At 44.3% G+C, this 27,857-nt stretch overlaps 1 protein-coding gene across 5 annotated transcripts in view; it reads right to left on the bottom strand.

Annotated features, from left to right (window-relative positions):
- Nucleotides 1-24,027, bottom strand: part of ADAM23 (ADAM metallopeptidase domain 23) — a 192,704-nt gene extending 168,677 nt beyond the window's left edge. For 3 of the 5 annotated variants that reach the window (XR_009462034.1, XM_014594373.3, XM_019492167.2), the window contains exons 1-2: nucleotides 23,653-24,026; nucleotides 22,371-22,597 (exon numbers count right to left, since the gene is read on the bottom strand). Coding sequence is in view for 4 of the 5 variants with exons in the window: in XM_014594373.3 (XP_014449859.1) it covers nucleotides 22,371-22,597; nucleotides 23,653-23,776 (351 nt within the window). In the remaining variant the exon portion in view is untranslated. Of the gene's footprint in view, nucleotides 1-22,370; nucleotides 22,598-23,652 lie in introns of all 5 variants that reach the window. The other 2 variants (XM_019492168.2, XM_019492165.2) reach the window with 1 other exon arrangement.
- Nucleotides 24,028-27,857: the final 3,830 nt, after the last annotated feature.

Raw genomic sequence — 27,857 nt, 5'->3', positions numbered from 1 at the left:
CATTAGGCCTTCCTAATGTTTAGTTATATTCTAAATCTGCCCTCTGTCAGTTTGTGGCCATTGTTTCTAGTTACTCTAAGGGGCGTCTTGGTAAACAGAGCATCCCCTATACCTTGCTGCTGCCATAACGAATTTGTAGATGGCCACCAGATCCCATCTTAGCCTTCTCTTATAGAGGCTGAAGAGATCCAGGTCTCTCAATCTCTCCTCATAGTGGCCCTCCTCTGGACCTTCTCAAGGTTATCCACATCCCTCTTGAAGTGTGGTGCCCAAAACTGGATGCAGTACTCCAGCTGCAGCCTTACCAGTGCCACATAGAGGGGGAGTATCATCTCCTTAGACCTGTTCATGATGCACCTATTAATGCATGATAGAGTGCAGTTAGTTCTATTGATCACTTCGTCACATTGTCGACAAATGTTCACCTTTTGAGTCAACTATGACTCCGAGATTCCTTTCTGCTGCTGTGCTGCTTAGAAAGTCATCTCCCAATCTGTATGTGCGTTGGCGATTCCTTCTCCCCAGATGCAGTATTCTGTACTTATCCTTGTTAAACTATATCCTGTTTAGTTCTGCCCACTTTTCCAGCCTGTCCATATCTGCTTGAATCCGTTCTCTGCCCTCCAATGTGTCTGCTTTACCCCATAATTTGGTGTCATCTGCGAATTTGGACAGTGTGCTCACCACGCCCTCATCCAAGTCACTGAGGAAGATACTGAACAGCACTGGCCACTGCCCACATCTTTCCAGGTCGAGACCACCACCACTCTCTGGGTGCATCCCTTTAGCCAATTAGCCACCCACCTAACTATATCGTTCTGGATGAACTGATAGTCTATAGGTACCCATAGTAATTTGCTTGTATGAAAATTACTATATGCATTTTTTTTTAAGTCAATGTTTTCAAATGTGCCCCTCACTTCCATGTGCTCAGGGAGAGCAGCATATGACAGTAAGGGGGGGGGGAAGGGGCTGCAGTTGGAAGAAGTTAGGGGGTCAGAGGGCAAGGGGGTTACCTGTACCCCAGGACTTATTTCCTCTGCTGTAGCAGTGGGAAGGGGACAAAATTCAAAGCAAACGTTCAATAATTAGATTCTATGCCTGGAAACTTATAATAAATTTATAAATTTTGCATATATAGAATCTAATTTTTAAGGGTCATGTTATATTCCAGGTCATTTTATATTCAAGTAAATATAGTAGTTAACAGTGGTAGTCTGAAGTCAGGTAGTGAAGCTTCAGCCTCACAAAAGCTTATGAATCTGATTTAGTTAGTCTATAAAGGTGCATCTCTACCCTGACTTGACAAATCATGTTTTCTTAATAAAAATAACCTTTAAAAATGCCTGAATGTTTTTGTTTCCATAATTTGGATTTATTCAATGAAAGCATAAGGAGTAGCTACTGAAGTATACCATGCTGTATTTTTAATTACCTCATAGAACTCATTGAAATGAATCTTATTAAAAAAGAGGCTTGAATAATTGCTGTGCTTATGACGTACATACAAAATCACAGCAAAGGGTGCACTACCCAATACGTGGGACTTCATCAAAATAGGTCCCTTTATGCTTAAGAGCTTTGCATTTGTTGATGTATGCACTTATGCTACTTGTTACCATATCTTTCGATTCACAGTACTCACTAAGCCAATAGCTACTCCCCAATCTGGAGCTAATTTTAACTTTAAATTAGATCTAGCTGTCAGAATGCCCTCAATAATTCTTCTCTAACCTAAATCCACATATTGTTCTAACTGGGCTAACAATATCTGAAGCATATTCAAGTGTCTTTTAGAAAAATAGAACTACAACAGATGATCCAGGAATATAACAGAGGAGTATTATTGATGCTGTTTTCTCAAGAAGTCCAATAATACAAAAAACCAAGATCAGTAAATCAAGTCCTGAGCTTTCTATCCAGTTATGTTTATTAATACAAATGTTATGACATGTTGGGTTTATGTTCATGACAAAAGGCATATTCAATATCTGCATATACATTACAGCATGTCATAAAAGCTGTTCTGTCTAATTCATGGCATAACTTACTTACATCTAATTCCAAATTCCATCTTGATTGAACCCCCAAATACATAAATGTACCGTATCTACTTTTGCAACATGCCTTCATTTCAGCCTTAAAACCAATCACATAGAGAAAAAAGGATCCACCCACTGGACATTAATGTCTTTCCAGGGGCTTGCACCTAATGGAACAGAATTGCACTCAGATGCTGAACTACCACTTGTATGCCTAACAAGAGGAATAGGATATGGCCTTTAATTTTTGTGGTCCCAAGTTTAAATTAACTTGATTTTTAAGGAAATATTAGCATATTTTTAATTTATTTTCACCTTCACTAAGTTAAGGTTGTCCAAGTGCATATCTTAATCAATCTAGGTTTTCAATGCTTGGTTTTGAAATAATTACAACATTCCTAATATATTTAATATGCTTTCCCCCCCCCCCCTTGAAATGCCCTGTTTTTTATTTTATTATCAAAACTTTTATACATAACCAATAAATAAAAAGCCCCCAAATGATACTTCCATTAGTTCTAATGACCTTAAAAAATCAACTTCATGTGTTTTTAATTAATCTTTTAAGGACTGATCTACCAGTAGACCAAAGCAGCACAAAGTACCCCAATTACAATGGCCGGCTAAACTAAGTTTACAACTACATTAAATCCACAAAACACTGCCAGAGTTTAAGTGTACTAGTGAAATGGTGATTTGATTTAGAGGAACCTGTTATAGCAACCAGTGGACCAATACTCCAGGAAAGGAGGGGGCAAAGGAAGCACATCCATTTAGCTCAAGTATCTCTGCACTTTAAAGGCTCCCTATGCTCCTGTCCCATTTCTCCTAATAGTGCTGCCTTAGAGTGCAATGGAGTAAAGGCCCTAGTTTTTAATTAATTGTAACTCAAGCTAATTAATAGATTTGCCTTTAAATTGTCAAAGTTCATTCTCCACAAAAATATATATATATTTAAGTTTAGTGAGAATGTTGCATTTCTTGTACAAATCCAAGAGCTTGAACCCATGCGTTGGATAACACAAAATTCAACCATCATCATGTATTCCAGAGCACCACTTCCATTACCCACGCACATTGCTTATTACTTACATTATGGTATGGAGAGTTTAAGCAGGACTTACATAAAGCAATGGATTGGTTTCAGTTCCAAAGGCATTAGTCTTGTCAAAAGCAAAATTCTGGCTTTACCTACAGTGAAATAAACACCTTGCTTTTATGCATTAGTCTAATCACATCAATCCCATGCAGCAGACATGAGTCAGTGATTAGGTCAGCCTAATGAAAACTAAAATAGTATTTCAACCTAGCAAGTTATTTATTTTCACACACACACACACACACACACACACACACACACACACACACACACACACACACACACACACACAGGCTGTGTGAAGCTTTGGTTGCTGATTCGATTCGGAGGACATTCGGCCCGATTCGGTGGGAGTCCCATTAAAAGGTCCGAATCAAATCCGAAGCCTTTGAATCAATTTGGAAAAGATTCAGATTTGGATTGGCCGGGGAGAGGCAGGCACAGGCAGGCGGCTGCAGGTTCTCCTGCGGCTTCTCCGACTGTGCCTGCCTGTCCCCAGGCGGAGGGAGCCGCAGGCGAAGCCCCCATGGCTGCCCTCCCCGGCCCCATCCCCCGCCTGGCCCCTGCCTCCCAGCACTGAATAAATAAATAAATAAATAAATAAAAGCCCTACACTCACCGACTCCAGCAGCAGTGATTGGGGCCTCTAAGGGCTCATGGTAGAGTCCCCCAAGCAGGGATTGCTCCTCCCCACCCCCTACTTGGTACCTGGACAGCTTGGCAAGGTGTCACATGCTGTCTGGGAGCTACGGTGGCTCCAGTAGTCAGCCAGAGCCGAGCAGCGCTCAGCCTCAGTGGCCCCAGCTCCCAGGCAGTGCACAGCGCTTTGCTGAGCTGTGCTGCACCTGCCCCATGGGACAGCTGCCATGCGGATGCCAGGCAGGGGGAGTGATCCCCAACTGCCCCCCGCTGCACGGGGCGGGGAAGCTCTGCCACAAGCCCTCAGAGGTCCTGATCCCCATTGCTGCAACCAGTGAGCACGGGGCTTTTTTTTTTTTTTTTTCCCTTTTAAGTGCTTGGAGGCTGGGGCCAGGCAATGCAGCCATGGGGGCTTCTCCCACAGCTCCCTCTGCCCGGAGAGAGGCAGGCACAGCCGGAGAAGCCGCAGGAGAACCTGCGGCCGCCTGGCTGTCCCTGTCTCTCCCTGGCCAATCCAAATCTCCAAATCAGCACCAAATCTCCGATTCTGCTTCGGCCAAATCAAATGGGGACAGCGATTCAAATCACCAAATCCAATCACTGCCCTCTGAATCAGGCGAATCCAAATAAAATAATTCCCTAATCACACAGACCTCACACATACATACATAATGTATATAAAAAGAAACAAGTTATGTTGAAATAAAATATATATGATGTATATAAAATAAAATATAAAATATATAAAACACACATAACTTTTATATAAAATACAAAAAACAAGTATAGAGTGTTTTAGACATTATAAATTTATGTTGTGTTCTGCAAGGAAGGAAGGGGAAATATTTCTGAAGATTGTTTCATGCTACTGACAGTTTCCCCCCCTTTTAAAAGGGACAATGCATTAAACCCTATAGTGTGAGATTCTGCCAGACCTCTGTAACATTTCAGGATCCTCACATCCTATGATATTACAGTACTGTACAATACTAAAGTAGCTAAATTATCATTTTGAAAATGGTTTCCTTGTAAACACATGAGTGTGAAATATGGAAAAGTAGGGTGGTCACTGATCCTGTTTTATACTGGATCATTCTGTATTTAAACCCTTTGTCCTCTGTCCTTTTTGGAATGAGGAACTGTTCATTGTCCTGTTTTTCAGTTCATTGGTAGAAATACATGTCAATCATTTGTCCTCACAAATTGGCTGTGCCTAGATGTAGGGCAGTGCACAGCCAGGAGGAGCAGGTATATAAGTCAGCTGGGGGTGGGGGTGGAGAAAGGGAGGTGACCTTTTTGTGGTGGCCCTGCCCCTTGCTGCTGATTGGCTAAGGGCCCCAATGCTCGCTGACGATTGGCCATGCAAGCCACAGCCACAACTCCACCCCTCACTGCTGATTGGCCAAGGGGGCCAGTGAACCCACTCCTCAACAAGGAGATATCCTATATTCTGGGGATGCACTAGTGGCCACCCTATGGAAAAACTACATCTAGATTTTAAAAAAAAGTATACCTATAATGCTTTGCTTTTAGGACACATTTGGAATGTTTTCATATCTGTCTATAAGAAAATTTGCTTTTATTGCATTATATATAACACACCATTTAATAATTATTCCACACCAGGGAATAATTTATATTCCCCTAAAAATCAGCCCTCCACAATAAAGGTGTGTTTTAAGCAGGAATGCTGATTTTCTTCACTGGAATAGAAGCATGAAGATACTGCATTGCAAAATGACTGCCAGCTTCTCTCTCAGCAAGACAGCAAGAGGGACAGAGTCCCATGTTAACCCTTTCACAGCCACTCAGCTTATGGCTGAGGGAGAAGCTGGCAACCATTCTGCAACACAAAGGCCATGTCTAGACAAGGGTAGCCATGTAGTATGTGGCACCGCAGACAGGGCGGCGCACAAGGAGACAGCGCGGCGCACAAGGAGACAGCGCACACCGCTCAAAACCAGAGCCTGGCCAGCTGGAGCCACACTCCAGCTGCCAAACAGGCTCTGAGCAGCAAGATCACCACTGCTGCAGCCCCCGGAGGCCCCCAGGACCCCAGGTAAGGCTGCAGGGCCAGCCCAGTGCTGCCCCAACCTCCCCTACCCCACCCAGGGTAATCTGCCACACACCAGAGGGCATGTGGCACAGGCATTCTCTGGCGCACAATCAGCGGTGTCACAAGGTGTCCCACTACTAGTTGTCCCCAGGGAACCAAACATCCACACTCGTGTGGTCATGGCCAGACTCTCCATGAAAAAGCCAACCCTGTGACTCTGGAAAAATCTTTATTTCTATGTTCTGCCTTCCAAAAACAAAATGCGTGTCTTATTTGGGGGGGTGGGGAGGGGTGATATGCATGAAAATAAGGTGTGTATTGCTAGAAGTGTCCATGTGTGCAGAAAATATATGATATTCTTATGTGCACATATGTACACAATATATATACACATTCAGAAACCTATGTTATTATAAATAAATAGACGCAACAGCAAAGACATGCAGAGAAAGCAAACATTGCCTGTCCTTCATAAATGCTTGTTACAATGACTACAGACTACTCTAGCTGCAAAGCTGCAATGGTACATTAACCTTCTCTGCAGCAAAGTGCTGCCAATCGAATCCAGGGGAGTTAGCCCAAAAAGTAATGGGATGTTCTTTTCAATTTTTGCTGTCCCCAAAGTAAAATTCTATAAAGGTCCCTCCCCTACTGCTCTGGTAGCTCAGATACTGTGGCGTTTGGGATTTGTTTGTTTGGTTTTTTTACTGTGATAGAGATTCTTGGCACCAGACGTGTTCTGAGAATAGTGCTGCAGTCTCTTTTATGCAGCAGAACCTCAAGTTTCTCTCTCCTCCTTTTAGCCATCTTATGTTTTATTTAAATTTAAAGACTTATTTAAATAAAAATAAACTTAGATTTAGAGTACGTTTAAATTTAAATGTATAGTCCATGGAAAATACACACACACTACACATTCACACTATTTATTCATATACATATATACGTTCACATTATTTGCCACTTGCTGTCCATTAATGATTGAAATTTAATGGAAACCCTCACATTCTTTAAATATGTATATTATAAAATAAAGAATGTGAGGGTTTCCATTAAATTCCAATCATTAACTCACAGTGACTGGCAAATATATATAGTGTGAATTAAGGACAGAATATTAGGCTGAACTCTTGAGTCTGACTTCTGCTGCCATGTGTCACAATCTCAATGCAATCCATACACTTACTTTTATTGTGATCTTCACCATACACCATATGAATTAGAATTATATGCTGCTGAATATGAATTTAATTTGCCATTATAAAATAAGAAAGACTTTAAAATCTATGACTTCCCTTGCAGGCCAGTGTATTTAGTTCAAGTTCATTTTCCAAGCAGTCCTAAGTAAGCATTTTTCAAAGGATAGATATTTACCAAGCACACTTACCCTTCACACATTATTTAACTAGTCAGTCTAACTGATTTCTTAGCTCTCTTAATGTGTATTGGGTCAATATGGACTGTAGCACTAAGCTTGCCACTTTGGGAAGTCTGTGTGTCCTAACAGCAGTTCTGGCTCATCATGAAAGGGCCAGATGCTGTTTTCCTTACTTGAACCAAACTCCTTAGTTCTCTGCTACGAGCAGTAAAGGTCCGTTTCTGGATCTGTATTTTAAAAAGTGATATCACTATTATGACCACCACCATGCCTTTTAAAGAAGGCAAGATGATCAGTTATCTGCCTACCTTCAGAAGAAGATTCCAGGTGCTGGATCCCACACAGTCTTGATCACAGACTAAATTCTCAAGAAGTGCTGGATTCCACCCATCCTTCCTAATTCTTAGCGTTTCCTAATGGATAGCTCTAGCAGCTCTCGACTCAACACGCAGGTTTTTCTGTATCTTCCATTTGAGGTGCCTAACTCTCCCAATTAATTATATAGAGAACATGATTCTTCTAGTCACCTCCCTGGGGCAAGGTACCTAATTTTTAGATACTATAACTGTTATGCTGGAAGCACTCAAGATGTCTCTATGAATCTTTTCCCCCCAGTGCTTCTCTGGATCTGGTCCCATGTCTAACAATGCAGCTGTCAGTGAATCAGGCTGACATGAAATAAGCTGTGTACAAGTTGCCTATTCTTCTTCTACTGACCATTAGTTTAATTTTAATAGACTGCTGAACAACCAAAATTTATATATAAAGTATGTTTGCATATGCTGAAGCCTTAGTTATTTTGATCATGACTAATGAACTGTATAAGTTTATGTATTGCTACACAGTGGGTGCATCTACACATTCATTAATGTGCAGTAATTACAGTGCATTACGTTTAGTACCTGTGGGCACATTTACATGTGCTCCAAGGGGGGGGGGGGGGGGCAGCCGCTCTAATTAAAGAACCGCCACCTCTCGTGTATCAATGTCCCCACACTTAAAAGTGGCAGCAGGAGCACTTGAACTAAAGTTTGTTCAACACCCCCACTGCCATTTTTAAGCACAGGGTCGCTGATACACAAGATGCAAGAGGCTGCTGGAGCATGGTAATTGCCATGCTGCAGCAGACCCAATTAATCGAGTCTGCTCCAATGCACTGGAATTCCAGTGCATTGGAGCAGGCTCTGCGCTCGTGTATAGGCGCCCTGTAATTACAGGTACTAAAATATAAAAGGCGGAGTAACTTTGTTAATATGACCCTGCAGTAAGGAAATTTCCAGGAAACTAATAACTAAGAAAACCATCCAGCCCACTGAGAAAAGGGATGAGAAATCATTCCTTCAGTTTTACAATGACATACATGTTGGCTAATTGACAGCTGGCTATGCAGCCCAGCACTTCACCATGTTGGCTAGGTGTTCCTGAGCTCTGTCCATTTTGGCCCTGGGGAAGGAGTTCAGAGGAGACTGCCCTGCCAGTTCTCAGAGGTTACCTGGACCCATGTGTAAGGAGTCCAGGTGCTGCACTGGGCGCAAATGTGCATGGGGCCAGGCAGAGCCAGTGGAGTAGCCTGAAGGGGGGACAATTGTATTCTTTTTTATAATAAAAATATAGTAATTAATTAGTAACATTAATAATTATGCTTATAACATTAATATCATGTTTATATTAGTTTTTGAAGTGGTGTGCTGCTAAATTCTGAAAATTTATGGAGGGTTGTTTTGAGTCTAATAAAGTTGAGAACCACTGATCTATGCACTTGATCAAAGGAAAACTAGAAGAAAATATAGGGAGGCCCAGAAAGAAGTTGCAGCTTGTCCTCCCCAAATGTATATAGGTAAGTATTTCACTGTATTGGGCAGCAAGACAGACACTTGGATAAGCATGCATCTTGTGCTTGGGATGCAAACAATAAATAAAGGGGTCTGTAGTCATGCCCCCCGCCTCTTGTCAATAGTCAAGCTGCCAATGTACTTGTAATCCAGGTAACAGCCCTGAGACTGCAAACACTTCAGCAGGGACCATTCTTCTTCAGCATTAAGAAAGTATCTAGAATACAGTCTATGCTACCACAAATAAAAGAGTTTCTGTAGCACCCGGGACACCATGCAAGTATTTATTCCACGCTCAGATATCAAGTTTAAAGGTAGGAAGTCTTACTCACACCCAGCCTCTTTTAGATCCCTACTCCTGATTCATTCACTCAGGCCTTGAATGGAAATGACATGAGGTTGCATTTGCCCTCAGACAAGCGAACTGGAACTCACGGCTCCTCATTATTTTCTTTGCTAGACTACCACTAACAGTGTGTTATTCCACCAACATATATCAAAGGTGCAAGGATACTAGGGAGTCATTTATATGACTCAAAGTAGGTAATATCAAATGCTGTCTTAATCTTGCAGATAAAACTGAAGGTTTTGAACAGGGATTTCAACAGGGTGTATTTGATTTAAATCAAATCGATTCAAATCATGGATTTTAAATCGCTGATCAAGAAGCCTCAATTTAATCACTGTTTTCTATAAAAAGTCCATTCTTGTTGTTTGATATCCTTTATTCATTTAACTTCTTGAAATTTTGCACTTTTAGAGAGAGGTAAAGGCTTGACTCTGTGTACACAAACTTGCAGAGAATCAAGAGGGCTGATAGGTAGGTAATTGTCATAACCCAAATTAAGTGAGTGTCCCTGACACAATAGAAAGCCTTTTTAGGTGATTGGTATTGCTCAATTTTTAGTACGTATCCAGATTGAGAAGTGTCTCCGACACAATAGAGTCTGCCTAGCAACTGTGGTAACTGTTGGGTTTGGTATATTCCATCTCCTCACTCAGCAGTTTAGTACAGTCCTGGTGCATTGGAAGATCCCATTTGGCCTGTATGCCTGTGCCACAGTGGAGAGTTCCACTGGGGTGATATAGAGGTCACAGCTAAAGTAGGTCACAGGGGGAAAATTCCGCTGTACCAGAGCCCAGTGACTAAGCTAGGTCATGGAAAATTACAAGCTTAGAAAAAGTTCCCGCCAATCATATGCAGATGCACACACCACTGTTGGCCATTTCCAAATTATTCATATTTGACAAGTTGTGATTGGTTTCCCAGCCATTTAAAAGCTAAGTTAGTTTCCGCCCACAGGGAGGTACCCTGCGGTTTTCTCTGAGGAAAGAGCTCCTCCGCAGTTCTCTCTCAAAGAGCTACTCTGCACGGTTTTTCTCACAGGAAATATTCCGGGTGTTTCTCGGAGGGTACTCCCGTCGCCAATATCCAATTTGACACGCTTCCCCCCCCCCCCCACAGCCGCATCAAAAAGCCGTTTACGACCGTCGTTCATATCTTGTTGCATTGTCTCTTGTCGCATTTACCGTCTTTGCAACTCGCCGTGGTTTTTTTTCCCGTTGTAACTATAACTCAAACCCAGTTCCATCGACCTACACTGTAATCATCACCGTCAGTGTAAGTAAAGAAATCTTTTTCAACCATTACGCATCGTGTGCCTAGTTCCTCTCCGGTGTTACCAGTACCCGCCTGCCGTTCTAGGCTACTGACCCCATAGCCTCGGTCTGCCTTGCCACCCAACTGCCACAGTAATCAGCTCTGCTCTCTCTCATCTCCATATACTGCTGTTAACAAGGATATTATCTCCGGAAACAAAAATCCAGTTTGAGAACTGAAACTAAGCATCACAGAGATGCTTAATAGGATCTGCTAGGACTGAGCCCTGAGTCCCAGTGGTGTTCTTTAATCTTTACTAATGTATCGAGGAGCTTCTGAGAACCCCATAATATTGGGCCTCTAATATAGTTTATGGCCTCTTGTGACCTAGTTATAAGACTTTTCTAAAGAAGTTACATGAATATATTGTCTCAAATAACATAATTAGAAGTTATAATCCCTATTTCATGATGATACCTTTGAGCTTTAACATATCTTAAATTAAAACCAGCTTGAAATAGGTTTATTTTTTTAAGAAAGCATCTTAAAAATGATTTAAAAATCTGACTTAAATTTAAAAATCCATTTTTTTTAATCGTTGATTTTTATGCACCTTGGATTTCAAAACAGGTACCATCAAGAGGGAACAAAAGTTCTAAATTTTAGTTTTGCACTACTATGCAAAACATTCAAACTAATGTTGGATTTTATATGCATTTATAAATGCATTGCCTAAAATTCCACATTCTATATATACAATTTGTCACGTCTTGGTATAAGATGAATTGCTCTAAGGTGACAACATCAAATTTAAATGCAGTAAACTTTAAAAAAAAAAATCAGGTAATTTGTTGAACATCCTGTCAAAGTGTTATTTGTAAAATAGCATATAGGAATTAAAACCTGCCTTTGTATAAATACAATTTCTAAAGTGAATATATTTTCTAATCTGACAGTATAAAAAGTTTAATGTCATTACAGAACCAAGTTCTGTATTCCCTAAATTTACTCCTCCTCAGTTCCAAAAACACAAAAAGACCTGTGACACAACACTTTAACATCCCTGGATATTCCATCAGTGACCTCAGAGCAGCTGCACTTAAAAAATAAAATTTTAAAAACCAATTTGAATGCAAATCGCAGAACAAGAAATCTCCACACTGGATTATGTTAAATATGATCTCAATAAAGACTATGGATTGTTGCCCCATTACCTGGACTTAGGGGTTCACCAATAAAGATTTTGGGGGCCGATACTGATAGCCAGTTTTTAAGGAGGTGTATCAGCCGATACCAATCCAATTTTTGATACAGCACGGAGAGCTGTGTGCAGCTAAGTCTGTGGTGATGGAAGGGGATGGGGGAGGAAAGAGGTGCGGAGGGGCAGGGGTTGGGGCAGGAGCTGCCCAGCCAGGGCAGGGCGGGGCATGGGACTGAGTCACAGCTCGTCCGGGGGGCATGCGGGGTGACTCCCACTTCTGCACACACCCTGGGAGGGGATGTGGGGAGGTTGTGCTCCTTGGATCTGCTCAGGGTGGGCTGCAGCTGCAGTCTAGGGCTGCACTGGGCTCTTCCCAGCAGAGGCTGGGCTGGGCTTGGAGCAGGTGGCAGCAGCCCTGGGAGGGGGCTACGAGGAGAGGGGCTACAGCCACCCCAACCTACCCTCCCAACACTACCGCCGCCCCCCCCAAGCACAGCCTGTCCAACCACCCCCACCCCCGCCAGGAAGAGCCCAACACAGCTCTGGCCCCAGCCCACAGCGGCATCCCGCCCTGCCACACGGAGATCTGAGGGCACGTGCCCCCACCCTGTGTCCTCCCAGGGAGTGCACATTGGCAGGAGCTGCCCCCCCCACCCACATCCCCTGGACGAGCTACAGCTCCGCCCCACACCCCGCCCTGGCTGGGCAGTGCCTACCCCAGCCCCACTCCCTCCCTCATTGCAGGGGCTGTGATCTGTGCCTCCCACACTCCTTCCCTCCCCCCTCCCCATCCACCACAACAGACTTACCAGCTGCACACAGTTCTCCAAACTGCCGGGCTGCGCTCCTCACTGCCTATGTGGTGTACTGCGGCTGCACGCATGCATGGACATTTATCAGTCAAATTAAATCGGCCTCATCAGGCCGATTTTTGATGCAGCCAATTTTATTTATACGGTGCTGATCCAGTATCAGACCAATGTATCAGTGCACTTCTACCTGGACTACTTGTTAACACCTTAAGGAACACTGCATTTAACTGCCTTATCCCTATGAATCAGGAGTGGGCAAAATACAGCCCATGAGCCAGATCTGGCATGCCAACTGATTGGAACCAGCCTACAGGCAGGCATCCACCAATTATCTGGCCCTGCCCACAACTGTCCCTCTCGCACTCTGCCTGGGGCTGAGTCCCACCCAAGACAGAGTGTGCTGCACTCCCAGCCTCTCCTGCCAGCAGGCAGAGTTTCTGAACAGGGCTGCTGCTGACACTGCCCAGGGAACTGCTGAGCTCCCCCAGCCTCCAGAAACTTAGGAAAGAGCAGGAAAGCAGCTGCCACTGCCAGCAGCAACAGAAGCCCCTGCAAAAGGGGAAGAGGGAAAGGGAGGCAAGCCTGGCATCATCAGCAGCTCTCTTAGTCTCTGTCCCACACCTGCCCGGCAGGCTGCAGCCAAACCTGCGCTGGCTCCTCCTGCTGTTGCTTCTCTCTCACCTGTCTGCCTGGCGGGGTTGCACCAAGTGCACACTGGATCCTGCTGCTGCTCCACCCTCCTGTCTGTCCCTGCCTGCCTGTCAGGGCTTTATGAGCAGCCAAGCTCCTTCACACTGGCCCCTCCCCCCACACGTGCTCCCCTGCCCCACACAAGCAGGACCAGAGTGAGCTGCAGACAGAGCCCCGCTCCTCTCAGTGCTTTAGCTTCCCCTCTCTACCTCCTGCCCAAAGTTCTGCAGCAGGGCCAGGAGTCATCGCTGGAGGCTGGGGGAACCCAGCAGTTCCCTGGGCAGTGGCAACAGCAGCTGAATCTAACTCAGGGGTGGGTAAAATACAGCCTGCACGCTGGAATCGACCACCAAGAGATTCTGTCCAGCCCACAGCGGGTCCCTTGGCCCTCCCCAGCCCAGGTATAGGGGCAGCCCAGACTATAGTATGTGCAGCCACTCTTGCTCCCCCTGGGTGTACAGCAGGACTGGGTCAGCACAGTGGCTGGACTCGCTTCCCAGCAGCCCCAGCTCCTCCTGGCTGCCACAGCTGCCAGACCCAGCCCGCTCCCCAGGCACCCCAGCCTATCCACTCCACACCCACCACCAGGGGTGGAACCTGTATAGGCAGGGTGCATGGCCGGGTGGCTAGGATGGAGCCGCAAGCAGGCAGTTAGCAGTATCCAGGAGCAGAAAGGGCAAGCAAGGCCAGGATCACAGGGCAGGATCTTGGGGTGATTACAATGCAAGGCTGGGACCCAGGGAAGGACCACAATCCACTACCTGCATGGCCCTTTGATGGGCATGGGTTCTGCAGGCATGAATGTGCAGGGAGCAGATAGTGACTCTGCCCCAGGCCCCAAACCCGCACTGTCACCACCCCAAGATCCCAGCCCCACCCATCCCCCATCCTGTCTGCCTGGATAGGCACCATGCCTGCACAAGTCCTAGCCAGTTTTTACAGAGAGCCTGGGATTGCAGGGTTGTGACAGCACAAGGCTGGGGCCAGTGACAGAGCCGTGATCCACTCCCCACATGCCCGTGCTCCACACTGTCACTGCCCCATGATCCCAGCCCTGGCCCTGCCTGCCCATCCTGCTCCCAGATGCCATTTCCTGCATATATGCACATAAAACACAGCTATAGATATACAGATATAATTGCATAATTCAAACTATATAGTCCCTCTGGCAGGTTGCCTTTGTTGACTGATGAGAATCATCATCACAAGGTTCCGCACATGGAGCTTCATAGCAAAGCCAAACTTTAGCCCTTAATGCTTTCAGAACTTCTTCCTATTTAACTTACCATGCCCTCTCTTGTTGTTTTTGATTTTCTGGCAAGCTTTGTTTAAAGGTTTTCAAAGAAGTAAGAGAACTGCTACTTGTAAAGAATACTGATTGTAGGTAGGGTAAAGTTAATCTAAGCCTGTTAGCCCTTTCCATATCTACAACACATGAGACAAGTAAATCATGACTAGGTGGCTCTACAATAGGAGAAGAGTTGTCTTCGTTTATTTTACAGAACTGGGGTATGATTTATTAATTCCATAAGAAATAGCACTCTGTTCTGACTGTTGCACTACAACCACTCTACAGAGTCTCCAACTTTGTGCTATTATTCAACTAATGTTCTGAATTTACAAAATGCTAGATTGTATCTATACTAGGCGTTAATATGCACAAGGGACTTTTAAGCACTATATACATTAAGCTAGATATAACTGTCCCTATTCTGACAAATCAAAGCACTTCATAAATAGTGTATGTAACATTACCATCATGGCTGGGATAAGCATATATGCTTGCAACATGTGAGGTTTCAATGAAGGGATAAACCTAATTATCTGCTTCAGTCACAGGTGTAAAAATCAATTTTTACCAGACCATATAAAATGTTGTTAAATGATGGATCAACAGAGTAAAGAAAACAGATACCCGTCTTACTTACCTGCATGTCCTCCTGACTCTTTGTATCACTCCACAGTACTTCAAACTAAAAATCAGCAAAAGCTAGACAAATGTATAACATTCCATGTTGTATAGGTTGATAAAGAACACTTTGAGGGCTCCAATTCACAGGGGAGGAACAGATATCAAAATATTAAGGTAAAAGCATCCCAAAGCTTTATAAGAGAGAAGTATTATACACAAGTGGGTTAGAGGGCCTTCCTTCACCCAAAGGACCAAGATATGGAAGTTTCACCAGAAAGGGAGGGAAATGTTTCTTTTACTTTCCAAAAGCCAGAGAAGTTTAAAAGAAACTGCTGTTTCAGACACCTCTTATCCAGAGGCTATAAAAAGATAGGACATATCAAAATAAGTATTTCTCTTGATTATCTTAAAGTTATATATATATTACAAAGGTACCAGTTCACACTTAAAGCCCCCAATCCTTAGCTACTGTAAATCAGAATAGGACTAGGGATGTAAACATAATTAAAAAAAAATCCATTTAACCTCCTTTAATTATACCAGTTAAACGGTTAACCAGTAACACATATCTAGTTTAGTGGCCTCTGACAGAAACAGCCCTGGACCCAGCCCCTTACATCTTTACTGTGCACCTGGAGCTGTGCAAGCCCTAGGCCGCTGGCAGGAAGCCACAGACCGGGGGGAGAAACAGCCGAGCCACTAGAGGACACTGCCCAGCTATGGAGCCCTTGCCCCCACAGGCAAGGGCTGGGGCTGAGGACCTTTCCTCCACCCAGATCCCTCTGCCATGGGGGAGGAGGGAGGAAGGTGACAGCCCGCCCCCCAGGGTCAGCTGGGATCTTCCTGCCATGCCAGTGAGACTCCTGGCCCAGCAAAGGGTCTGCTGGTGCCCTGCAGGGGCAGGACCTGGGCAGGGCAACAAGCACCCTGTGCCTCCTGCCACGCATGTGCCACCATGGCCCAGACCTAGAAGACTTCTCTGCTCTGCCGGGCTTGGCCCTCCCCAGCTCACCCCAGGGGGAGGGGGTGGGTCTGGCCTCAGTGAGGTGGGCTTTGCTGGGTATATTGTGTTCTTCCCCCTCCCACCTGTAACACTGGAGCCATGCAGGGCTTGGCCCAGCCCCAAGGCAGGGCTGAGCATGCAGCTGGTTCGGCTTGAGGAGGCATCATGGCAGCTGGAGCAGGTGATGCCAGGTTTGAGGTGTCGCCGCCAGGCACTTGTGCGGTGAGCATAGCCACAAGGTGTTCCTGAGGGGCAGCAATGCAGCAGGGCAGTTGAGCAGGGATCCCGGGGGGAGCATTAGGGCTGCAACAGTGGCCTCCCAGGCTGTAGCTGCTGTCCTGCCACCCACCAAGAACACCCTTGGGCCACACACACTGTGTGAGGGGCCAGGGGCAACCCCTCGGTCCTGGCACTGCCTGCTCCAGCTGACACAGTGCCTTTACAAGCTGAGCCAGCTGCGTGCTCAGCCCTGCCTCAGGGCTGGTGCAGGTCTCATGCAGCCCCAAAACTACAGGTGGGAGAGGGAAGGACACAGAATACCCAGCAGAGGCTGCCCTGCTGGGACTGGACACCCCCCTCCTCTGGGGCAAACTAGGGAGGGCCCAGCCTGGCAGCATGGCCGCAGTAGCACAAGCACAGTGAGAATTGCAGAGAGCCTGTTACCTGTGACCCAGTGCCCTACCCGGGCTCCACGGCTGTGGCCTGGCACCTCCCTCCATAAGTCCATTAGTCATTAAGCCAGGCTTATTCCAATGGCTGTTGCTCAGAAGTCAGCAAATGTAACATGATTTTTTTTTGGTAAGGAAATTTTGCAACAAAACCAACAATCCAAGCAACTGTTTCCAACAATCCATTCCCTTGGGTTAAAAAGAATACTGATTTAAGAAGTCATAATGCATCCAAAAACCAACAGTCTGACGACTCTTTCGAACAATCCATCTGCTTGGGTTAAAAAGAATACTGATTTAAGAAGTCATAATGCATTCAAGAGCTAGGAATTCAGGGCTAGCAAACTGTGGCCTGTTCTCAGTGACTACTTCTTGTTCAAAGTGAGAATAGGAAGAAACTTTTCATGACATGCAATCCACTACCAAGAAGCAATCCCCCCCGCCGCTCCAAAATCAAGGAAAGCAACCAGTGAATGCCAGATAAGTGTACTTTTTTCTTCATAGGGGTCTTTTCTAAGGACTAGTGGTTAAAAAAAGCAAGTATGAGAGGTTGTTTTGAGTTGCGTCTTTCTGGACTCAAGAAACTGCAGAATGACCATCTTAGGTTTTAAGGTCTATCTTATGTATGCTATTATCATCTGCCAGTATGGGTCCCCATACTGATATTCTGTTTTGGTTCTGACATTCTGTGAGATACTGCTGCCAAGTACTTATTTTTCTTAATGATTTACCTTTCGAGGACTGCAGGATACCACCACAAATGCCATATATCAGTCTCCCCTGGACAGTTCTCTGATGACTACATAGAAGTCAGAGGATGGACATGCAATCCCCAACAAGTAATTGTGTAAATTACCTCTTAAAAACCTTGGACAACATTTGTAGTTGTGCATTCACACTAGTGTCTATTTTAATCAGTTCTCATTTTCACTGTAAAGTAATAAGGGCACTCAAAATGGTATCTGCATCTATCTCTATGTCATCCCAAGCTTCTACAGAAGCTAGGTGACCAACAAGGCTTTTTGATAAGGTTTAACCACCACTATGAACTTTCATGCTGTATATTTAACAATAGGTGTAAGTTTTACCATGTACAAGCAACCTCTGAAATTTAAGAGGTATCTTGCAATGGAGAAAAGGCAAAATAAAAGAACAATTATAATAAGAATTTAAGGATTTCCTTTCACCTTAGAATCTCACAATATTCACATTAATAAAGCTTCAAAACAAATGTATAAGGAAGGAATGCTATTCAGTTTACAGAGGTAGAAACTGATGTACACAATTTGCATAGAATATTTGAAATGTTTTGGTACCTGAATGCTATTTGTTCATGCAAAAGAAGAGATGTGTTATACAGTCATTGCTGCATTGTCTCTACCTTGCCCGGGGGGGGGGGGGGGGGGAAATCAGGATTTCAACTAGCTGAAATGATAGTAAAACTACTTTCTGTCTCGAAACAAAGAAACCTATGGAAAGTCAAATAGGTAAGACTTCCCAGTTTACCAATAATTTAGATTTTGTAGGCCTACTTATGGTGGCATTTTAATAAACAGAAACTAGCTGAATGAACAGTAGATGAAAAGATCCATGTTAGGGGGAATTAAAAATAACATTTGGGTAGATTACAAATATGGTAATAAATAGAATATTGTCTATCTAATAGCATCTTGTTCATTTAACTGAATTTCACAACATAGTCAATTTCTAGGTACTTTTTTTTCCTTAAAAATCATTTCCTGAAAATAGGTGCCATTATTACATTTCTAAATAGCAGTATTTTTCTTTATGCCTACACCTCGCATTGCATATACATACCTATCTACCAGCTTCATATAGTGAGTCAGCAGTTTAGCAATTTAGGCCCAACCCAACAGGCCTTCTGTCCTGAGAACTCCCCATCTCCTTGACTTCAATGGAATGTCTGTATAGGGGGCTTGATGGAGCAGGCCCTTAGCTTTAATCACCTGGCATTGAAATGCCACTGTTATAAAAATAACAATAAATTATTTATAACCACATTTCTCAATTAAAATAAAGTATAAAAAAAAATCAAAGACCTCCCTCCACAACTGACTGGTGATTCCACAAAAGGCTGTCATGTTCACTTCTCTTCTATTTACATGTAAATGATCAAACCTAAAAATAGACCTCTTGTTGACTGATTCCTATGAAGGGGTTTTTTTTATTGTCTGATTAGCATGTAGAGTGCTTGAAAGTCAATCCCTGCCTGGAACTTGCAAAAGACACATGGAGGATGAGATGCTAGGAGAAATGTATAACTTCTTTATTTTTTATCCTCACTCAAAATTATAGTCAACTCATTTCATGTGGTAAGGGCAGTACCTTAGTAAACAGTGATTCTGTGATTGTGGATTTTTACGCAGAAATGTTAGGCTCCCCTCTATGAAGCTAATAAAAGAACAAAAATACTGAAGACAGCATAGTTGATGGAGTGCATGGAGTAAAGGAAAAGAAAAGTCAGAGTATGAGAACAAGGTCAAAGTTTGGGTGGGACTGTGTACAGTCTAGGAAGAGAAAAAAAATGAGCAGTTAAAATGTCATACAGTACACAAGGACAATCCAGTAAAAGGATACAATGATTCCTTTCATATAGGAAAGGGGTTGTAAGCAGTGGAAATTTTGCTCCAAAATAGCTGCAGTCTTTCAGAGGAAATGATGCCAGTGTGACAACCTCCTGGCACCTCAAGCTTAAAAAGAATCATCTATGAAAACATTGTACAGTTACAGACTCTCTCACATTTAAGGGGCATAACAGAATGGAAGGAAGAACCACTCTACACAGCAATGTCCACCAAGCAAATATGAAAAAAAAATCCATGGTTACCCTGCCAGCATTAATTGCTGCAGATCTATACTCTCACTACACAAACCAGAGCAGGCTAAAGCGGAGGAAGACAGGCAATGACAACAACATTTTTAAGAGACCACCTGGAGAAGCAGCATAAGGTAGCATTGTTCAAAGGACTGGCCTCTGCATGGATGCCTCAAGTTCTCTAAAAACTCATTACAGAGCAAAAAACATCTATATTATTTCCAGAGCCACATTTTTAGACCTTTTATAAAGCCTAGAAAGTCCTTCTTTCCTAAGTTTCATTCTAAATTTTCCCTTTGTTGGGGGGAGGGAGGGGAGGGGAGACAATTCTTTTCAGTAAATTGGAAGTTACTATGGAGAATAAGATATTTCTATATTTCCTAGGTTTTTCTGCATTTCCACAGAAACAGAGAAAAACAGCACATCAAATTTAATAAAAGTATGACTTATTAGTAAACATTTTAATTATTTAGTTTAATATTAGTTTTTAAAAGTTGAATATATGTACATTGTCCAGAAATTTAGATGCCCCTGCACGATGTTCAGAATCCATTATAGATAGAAGAGCTATTTTTCTATAAATTAGTTCAGTGATTCTCAACCAGGGTACCAACCACAGCATCCAAGGGTGCTGCACAATCCTTCCAAGGGTGCCATGGCATCCAGCCCTTGAGCCAAGAAGCCATTACTCTTCCTCCTAGCAGGCACCCCAGCATCCTGAAGACAAGCAGTACCCGTGGTTGCTCCCCACCCCCAAGTTCCCAGCAGTGTACTCTGCCACATGCACAGGCAGGCAGACAGATGGGGAGGGTTGATACAGGGCTGCACTTTTCAGTGCTGTTCATCCCCACAACCCCCACTCCTCCCATGATCCCAGTATCAGTGGGAAGGTTTGTGGATGCTCATGGCTCAGGTTGCCAGCATGCAATTTGCTGGAAAAGAAGCCACAGAAGTTGGGGGCTGCAGTTGCCACCTCAGGTATGGACCAAAGATGCAGAAGGGGCAGAAGGTGCCTAAAGCAGGGCACAGTAGGGTGAGGTCTTTCACCCTCCACCTATCTGGGACCTACAATCTCAGATTGTAGCTTAGTGGTTCTTCACAAAGATACTGTTAAATTCCAAAATGGAATGAAGGGGCGCATTGAAGCTAAAAACACTGCATTTGCTCTACCCCAACTTGGGAAACATGCTACCCAATTCCCTACGATATATCATTTTGAGATATACTTCATCTCCTCTTCTGTTCTTTTCTTTTCCCCATCCCCTTCAAAAAATACCTTGGAAAAAGCATTTCAGACATGCTAGATATTGTGAAGTCATTTCTGTAAGGAATACGGTTACAAAACAGGGCAACTAGATGGATAACATCAAAGTAGTTACTTTGTTGTTGTACCTTAAAATATTGCCATATAATTTATAGCTGTCCACAGGCACCTGCTGGTACCCGATTTGAGTCATCTAGAAAGCACTCCCTCTCCATTAAGCCACCATTAAAACTTAATACAATTTTCGAATAAGGAAGCCCAAATTAAGTTAAGTTATCTAATCAGTGCTACTTCCTCCAGGCTTTAAAAAAAAAAAGTTATGCTATATATATGAAAAACTAACAATGTAATAGTTTGGTTTTTTTTAAATAATACAAAAAGTTCTGAATTTGCTTGATCAACAGAAATGTAATATAGTTCAATAGGAATGTCCCTATAGACAAGTCTCTTAGAAATATCCCTCAGACGGATCCAACTTTTCATGATAAAGAACAGAGACATCAATCTCTTCTTGCACAAATCCCCTTCACCTTTATATAACCTTTTAAATTAAAAAACTATCAACAGGGAGAAAATTCCTTCATTCTATTGCAATGTTAAATCACTTTTCCAAGTTTTAAAATGTCTTGTAAGAGATGCATTTTAAAATATATTTACTTGTAGACCTGATCATTATACCAAACCAAAAACCTATCTGTTTATAGGAACCTTCAGGCAAACTTCTACTGCCCAGACCAGGATTATCAATTTGATCAGTATCAGGATTATCAAGATAAATATTAAAATTACATCCTTTGGGGTTTAATATTAAGGATTTGATCTCTGACTAAAGAACCAGCAACCTCTTATAATGACTGTTAATGCACATCCACTGGCAGGAAACCAGAATTTAGCTGATTAGATAGTGCATGCTATACTCTGAACTAATTGGCTGTTTAAAAAAAAAAAAGTTGAGACTCATAAATACACTCTCTTTGCAGATACAAGTGGTTCAGCAGAACTTTTAAAGGAGTACTGGGCTGCTGGAAGCATCACAGTTCAGATAAAGTCAATCTAATATGACTAATATATTGATCCAACAGGACTACATTACAGAATTGTGATCCTGTCTTAGATCTAGAGTTCCAGTTTAGGCTCATCTTTACAACTCCCATGATTATTAGCAAAAAGAAATAAACCACACTGGTTAAATCACATGTTTTTTCCATTCCTAAAAATCATGTCAATGACCTCTGAAATCTTGGAGTGCATCTGGGTAGCCATCTGAAGCAACACAGTTTCGTCATACACACTACCATTTTAAGCTACTGCACATCAAGCTTTTTTTTTTCTCCCTACCTTGTTGTGTTTTTGCTGGTGTCTTGCCCTTGTGTCCAAGATATGATAAGGGCTTTCAGAGTCTCTGTTAATATAATAGACCAGTCTTGAAGGCAGTGTGATTTCTTTATGGATTGCATTGCTGTGGCTGTTATTTTTACTGCTATTGCTGTTATTTTGTTGAAATATATTCTCTTCATCCAACAGTACTCCCTCTGTACCTCCTACAGTTTCATTCCAATGCAGGTCTGAGGAAGAAAGATACGCCAGACATAAATTAAAGAACAGAATTTCCATGTGATAATGTGAAAGATTTATTTTGCTGTATTCCAATGTATCATTCACTTAATCAGAAAAAAACAGCTCAATCGCTAAGAGACCATCTTTATTTTTACATTTCAAATGTTTTCCGGCAGTCTCACTGCATCTACATTCATGTGCATTTCCCCGTGCAATCGCAGATATTAAATATTTAAAACTTTTCGACCTTCAAGGGGAAGAAAGAAAAATCTCTTAATGGACATGCAATCCTTCCCTATGCTTCTCTTTGCTGGCCGCACACGCACACACAGCTGGAACGCGCTCTGCATACAATCCGCCAGAAACTGCTGGGAACCCTCCCCGGGTTCCTAAGACAACTCAAATCCCGAGTCCATGTGCAGTGAATGTTAATAGGCTCCTTTTACATAATGGCCAATTTCCCCCCCTTAGTCTTTTAACGGGGAGCATGATCTGGAGAAGCCCTTCCCCACTGGGCAATGGTTTTTTCTCTGGAAACTCCTTTTGCTCCCCCATTTCTTTTCAAGCTGCGGAATTCCCTGAGCGATATGTATGGTGATATATAGGTATATGTTGCTCACCGGATTCCCCAGGTTGAAAAAAACTGGAGAAATATATCCACACACACATGCGTGTACATAAGCACAGACACATACGTGTGTGTGTGTTTTAAATATATAAAGAGAATATATATGGATGGCATCTGGAAAATAACTGCATCCACCCCTCCCCGTGTCAGCTGAAGGCTGCTTCAACAACACCCCCAGCACAGGCTGGGTTTGCCCCAGGGCACCCCCGGGGTTCAGTCGCATCCCCCCTACAGACGTGTCCCAAGGAAGGAGTGGAGGCAAGGCGGGGCGGAGAAGGGGAGCCATTAATAATGACAATTATCGACATGACTATGATGATGATTATTACTATCATCATGATTATTACTATCACATTATTAATTATCCCCTCAACGTTGCGTGGGGAATCACCGGGACGAGGGCCCCCCCTCCCCCGGCCCGGGCGCGATACCCACCGGCGGCCCCGCGGGGCGAGGCGGCGAGGAGGAGCAGGAGCAGCAGCAGCAGCAGCCCGAGCCGGGGCAGGCAGGCGGCGGCGGAGCGGGGCTGCCGCAGGGCGCTGCTGCCGGGCAGCTTCATGGCTCATAGCTCCCAGGCGCCGCGCTGAGGGGCCGAGCTGCAGGGGCCGGCGATGCGGAGGAGCCGGGCGCGGGGCTGCCCCTGGGCCGGGGGCTCACAGCGGCGCCGCCCTCATGCCGCCCCTCGCGTGCGGCGCTGGCGCGGGGGCAGGTCCCTGTGCGGGGGGGCGAGTCCTCTCCTGGCCGCGAGTCCCGCTGCAGCCCGCCCCGCCCCGCCCGCAAAGCCGCTCGGGGAAGCTGGTGCTGGTGCCGCGGCTTCTGCTTCTGCTGCTGCTGCTGCTGCTGGAGCGCGCGCGCGCGCGAGCTCCTCCTCCCGTCCGCCCTCCCGCCCCCTTCCCTCCTGGCAGGCGCGCGCCGGCTTCACCCCCTCCCCCCACCCTGGCGCCGCAGCCGCCCGGAGTGACCCCCACCCCGCCTCCTGCCGCGCAGGCTCGCGCCGGCCCAGGCGAGCTGAGGAGGGGGAGGGGGCGCCGCTGCGCAGAGGCGCGGGGAGTGCGCAGGCGCAGAGGCGCGAGGCCGGCGCTGTCAGTGGTGCTGGCGGTGGCGGGGTTGCTGCTGCTGCCTGCGGGCCCCGCTCGGGGCAGCGCCGCGTCCACCGGCTCCAGGATCCCGGCGATCGCTTCCTGCCCGGCCCTGGGGTTAGGAGAGTGTAATGCAAGAAGATACGCTGGGACGTCATGGCACATGATGTAATATGAGAGGTTATGATGTAATAAGATGTGATAGGATGTAACGTAAGATATAATGTAATATTATATTATGTATTGTATTGCATTGCATTGCATTGTATTCCTCTGCAAACATTTTGGATGTAGGCTTCAGTCCCACAAAAACTTAAATCAAGGCTTCAAATCAAGTTGTTTCTCTTAACTACCTCCCCTGAAGAAGACTCCACCACCTCCCTAGGTCTCTCTTCCCGCGTTTCTCAGCCCTTCTCATAAGAAGGCTTTTCCTGCTGTACAACTTCCCACTGCTTTCTTGCAAACTCAGCTGTTTTTTTCTGGTCCTCCGTGACCATCCCCCCGCCTTGTAACAACCTTGTAGGTGTTGGGAAGCTTATCCTACCTCTCTCCTCAGTCATCTCTTTAACAGTCTACCCAAAGCTGTCCAAGTTCTGAGTGGCCGAGGGTAGAACCCAGCACTGACTGCAACAGAAAAACAAACTGCTGTGGAAAAAAATGAAAAGCACACAAATTACAAGGAAAAAAGTAAAAGACAGAAGTTTTGTAACCCTCCTTTCCTTTGTTAAAATGAAATTCCATCCTGATGCAACCTTAATTCCAGTGGCATTACCACTCTGGTATTGTATTGCTATGCCACGTTAGGGTCTGGGGTAGAACTGGAAATACAAATTCAGATAATTTGATCAAGTCATTCCTCATATACAGCCCCCTGGTAAAGGCTTTATTTGAATTACCAAAGTATTCTAAAAAGAGATTGTCTTAGAAACTATCTGCTCTTAAAAGGGCAGGTAGCAGTCTACTGAAAATTGGGTTAGATTTCCAAACTACAGCCCACCACATTAGGAACGTCTTTCACTTTTCAAAATGCTTTAAAATCCATGTACATCATGAGATTATCTTCTGTTACACTACAAGAAGGGCAAGGATATTATCCATACAGTACATGTGGAGTAATTTGGTCAAGAGGTTCCTTATACAGCCTTATACGCATAACAGGACTGCATTAAATATTAGCATTTCACAACAAGTAATGAGAAAAAATGTGGGTAGGTCGGAGAGAGAACAATCACTGAGAGGAATAAATGCCTTCAGAGTTGTTTTGTCAAGCTGTATTCATCTCCATGGGCTGCTTTGAGATGAACAAGCCACTTCGCAACTCTACAACTATACCTTACTAGTCCTCAAAGGTGGAATTGGAAGCTTCCCTCCACTGCTGGCTGCCTCCAGCTGGCAGAGTTACTGGCTTCTTTATTCCACGTGTCCCTTCCAGCCCTTGTGGGATCATGGAGGTATCAGAAGAAGGACAGAGCAAGTAGCTAAGTGGCAATGTGATATTCCCAGAAAGTGTCATTCTGGATGCCTGTAGGTGCTCAGCTTCTGCCCTCTCCAAGGGCAGAATTAAGGTTGTGATGCCCTGCCTGGAATTGTGTATCTTGACCTCTGTATTTCTTAGTTTTCAGAGTACAGACACATACAGATTTCAAGAAGGATATGGGTCCCAGCTGATCCACATTAACATAGTTTTTGAACAGTGATTTAATACATTTAGACTAAACCAAACCTCTATTGGGAAGACATTATTGGCAATATTACATTTATAGGTTACTTAGGATGGAATATATGAGATACCCAAATCTGTGCATTTGTTAAATACATGGAGAAGGTACTCAACCATGTTTTGTGGAGGTATTTACAGATATTGGACCAGATACAGCCAGGAATGAGAAGGGCAGCCTTGGACATTCACCATTTTCCTGTCCTCCAGGGTCTGCATTGGCTTTGATGAAAGATCAAGAAGCCTCAACTCTTTTCTGGCATGGACCAGCTGTTAACAGCCCAGAGACTGCTCCATTTAACTTTTACCTTGAGGACCACACACCACTGCTAGAAAGGCAGCTTGGCACTTGGGATATGTGGTTTAAAATGTCATTCATTTCCTTCATGTAGGTAACCCTGTCAAACTCCATGGTGCTCAAGAGCTGAATTCCAAGAAAACTGCCATGTCCCTGTTTCCAGCCAGGCAGCTGGAGTTTGTGTGCTGTAGACAGCTAAATTTTCTTAACTTTCTACTTTTGTTTCAAAAAGCAACACTGAGAGCAAAACAGGTAGAGGGTTTCAATTTGCTTTATAAATATCCCGCAAATGTATTAATTGAATGGATTGTCATTTAAAGAAATACTGTAGTGCAGATTCAGGTACATTACACACTGGCAGATGGAACGATTTATCCAAATCTCATGGTGTTTGATTTCATCTGCCAACATACCTGATTTGGGATTTTCAGGATTCACTTTGGCCTGTTCAGTAAATATAATGTCATGCACCCAGGCCAAAGAGAACCAGTTCAAACAGGACTCAGCAGTGCATGGTGCACTCTTTCTGAGTCCTGAGGAAGTCAGCATGGCACTGCAAGGTGTTTCAGCTGTGCTAACTAGATATTCAAGCTGCCTTCACCCAGTGGAATGAGAGTTCACATAGCTTCCTCTGCATACACAAGAGTAAAAATCTCCCCATCCTTTCTCATACATTTTGAAACAAGCGATACCCATGGGCATATTTAGGATTGCATGAGAGGGCCCGGCCACACCCCCTTCATCTGTGTGGTTTATGGGCAGAGAGCTCTCTGAGTTCATTGGCAGGTCAGCACAGTGAGCTCTGAGCTCACAGTTGATTGACACAGGCTGTGGCCACAGTTCCTGCTTTCATGTAGCTCTAGAGTCCGGAGATTGAGCACTGCTGCTGTTCACCCTCCTCACAGCCCTCCCTCCCAGTGAGGGGAAAGTGGGGACAAGTGGTGGTGGTGCTCATCCCTGGGATCTAGAGCTGCATGAAAGCAGGGACTCTAGCCAGAGCCTGTGGCAATCAGCTGGTGAGCTCAGAGCTCACAGCATATGTAGAGCTTGGGTAGGAACTGTGCTGACATGCTGGTGAGCTCAGAGAGCTCACTATGCATGCACAGCACACCTAGAGCAACCATGCTACTCCCCCACCTCCCCATCCACTAGATCTGTCCCTGACTATAGCCTGCTATTCTTTGGACAAACAAGACAGGTAAACCTGCCTCCATTCCATTAAATGTCCTATTTCCATCTCTTTATAGATTTGTTTCACACTATGTTCTTACTTCCACAATCAATGCATATAAAGGGAAGAAAAGGACTTACTGTACAATAAGTCTAAAAGAAACATTGAACATAATAGGAAGATATGGGATCAAATGTTCAGCTGATATAAATCAGAATTGCTTCACTGTATGCACCAGTGAAGGATCTGGGCCTTAAATAGTAGGTACAGTTTAACAGTTTCTTTTCAGTGCCCCTAACCTCTTGTACTGCAGTCCAGCATTCCTCAAATGAACTACCAATATGATGAATATTTGCAAAGGTAGAATATAGCTTC

The sequence above is a fragment of the Alligator mississippiensis genome, chromosome 4 (genome assembly GCF_030867095.1).
Source record: "Alligator mississippiensis isolate rAllMis1 chromosome 4, rAllMis1, whole genome shotgun sequence".
NCBI lineage: Eukaryota > Metazoa > Chordata > Crocodylia > Alligatoridae > Alligator > Alligator mississippiensis.
The sequence above is the reverse complement of the archived record's forward strand: the minus strand, read 5'-3'. Positions and strand labels throughout refer to the sequence as shown.